This window comes from Austrofundulus limnaeus, unplaced genomic scaffold (assembly GCF_001266775.1).
Source record: "Austrofundulus limnaeus strain Quisiro unplaced genomic scaffold, Austrofundulus_limnaeus-1.0 Scaffold103, whole genome shotgun sequence".
Taxonomy (NCBI): Eukaryota; Metazoa; Chordata; class Actinopteri; order Cyprinodontiformes; family Rivulidae; genus Austrofundulus; species Austrofundulus limnaeus.
In genome coordinates this window covers 1389764-1391474 of record NW_013952505.1, presented here as the reverse complement: position 1 = coordinate 1391474, position 1711 = coordinate 1389764, and the positions used below count along the sequence as shown (strand labels likewise).

Genomic DNA, 1711 nt, shown 5'->3' with positions numbered 1-1711 from the left:
TCTGTACCGAAAGCCTTTGTTTCATCAGCGGGGGTTTTCAGGATGGAGTGAACAAAGTTTAACTCACCAACCATGTTAACGCGGTCGCTTATGGTACAAGAAACAGGCAACAGTCCTAAATAATAAAGAGGCAGCTGAGATTAGAGCTCGYTAAGACGATCTGAATATTTGTAGAAGTTACAGCAGAACAATCAGCACTATTTAAAAAATTTTGATTTAAAATCGAGGCTTCAGTTTCATTTATATTTTGGATGTTCTCACATATAAAACAAGGCTGTATCTGCTTTTTTACCAATTAGAAGCTTTGACAAGTTGTACAAATATAGCTTCTATTACCACTGTGTGAACAGGAGTAAAAGGATGATTTATTACATCATAGCCATTGGTTCACACCTCTGAAAGTCAATCTCACCACTTTAAATTTAGATTAAATGACACAAAAGCCTAAAAACAGGATGCAGTTGGTATATATCATTATGGATCTTTGCATTTGTGATGGTGAGGAGGCTGTAAAGTGTTCACACTTGTGTCTCCTCTCTTCAYGCACTCGTGTGAGGAGCAGAGCTTCACTGTCCTTACATTGAGCTGAATTGTTAATAGTTAAACGATACACAGACACTGTAAAAAATGTCAGCAGTCTCTTATTTTGAACTAACATCAAAAATAAAAAGAAATAAATGTGAACCACRTGTTTAAGTCAGCTACTTATCATTACACACAGGTGTGCACTTTCTAAAGCCAGCATAAGTAAATCAATACAGCCGAGTGAGTAAAGGTTTGTATGACTAAAATGTCAATCCTACCAGATTTAAAGATTAAAAAGAAAGCCTTGATTAATACACCAATTCATTAGTATAGGATTACTAAGTTAAGTCTCATATGGGAAATCGATATTCTCTATCTGGACCAGCGTGGACACGTGACCACACACACACACGTGTTAGGTAAATATCAGACACGTCTTTGCAAAGATCTTAAAGCACATTTTAAAACGCTTTATTCCAGTAAATCTCTCCTCCTCATAAGAAAGTTAATCTCCTAATAAATTTAACCTTTCCACCACTCAACCTTTCTTTTCTTAAACGGACCAGACATCTCTTGGGTGGTTAGGATTTTTCTACCTTTCTGTCATCTGTTTGTCTTTTTATTTGTTTGTCTTATATTTAATAAGTCAGYGCAATTCATGAGGTAATAACTGCAACGCATCGTCACAAAACTAGATTAGGACTTTTGTAAACAAGATAATAATCTACAGAAAAGTACAGATGATCCTTCAAATGTCAGAATCTGAAGTATCTGAGTCTAAAGTTTTAAAGCCAGATACATTATGGGACATTACTGACCTAGTGATCTTGTCAGTGCAGGACATGGTGATGAGCTGTTCCCCCTGCAGAACACCATCCCACGTCTGGGCGGGCCCCCGGCACCGCAGCGGCACCGTCCCTTCACCCGACTCGATTTTGGTCCGAAGGTGGCTCCGGTGCTTCCTCATGAGGTGTCTGCTGCTGTGTACTGGAGATAAGACGCACACAGTCCCAGTTTCACTCTTTATGTTCAACAGTTACGATTTTACAAAACCATTCCCATTCATTTCAGTTTCAGTGCACGTCCTAGCAAATACTTTCTACTTGATGTAAAGCACTTTGTAGCTGAGTTTTGAAAGGTGCTATACAAATCTATCTATCTATCTATCTATCTATCTATCTATCTA

General features: G+C 38.1%; 1 protein-coding gene across 1 annotated transcript in view; it reads right to left on the bottom strand.

Moving 5' to 3' along the window:
• Positions 1-1711, bottom strand: part of adarb2 (adenosine deaminase RNA specific B2 (inactive)) — a gene marked incomplete at its 3' end in the record, with an annotated part of 174016 nt that overhangs the window by 13011 nt on the left and 159294 nt on the right. Inside the window, 1 exon segment of the mRNA XM_014013538.1 lies at positions 1344-1512. Coding sequence (XP_013868992.1) covers positions 1344-1512 — 169 coding nt within the window.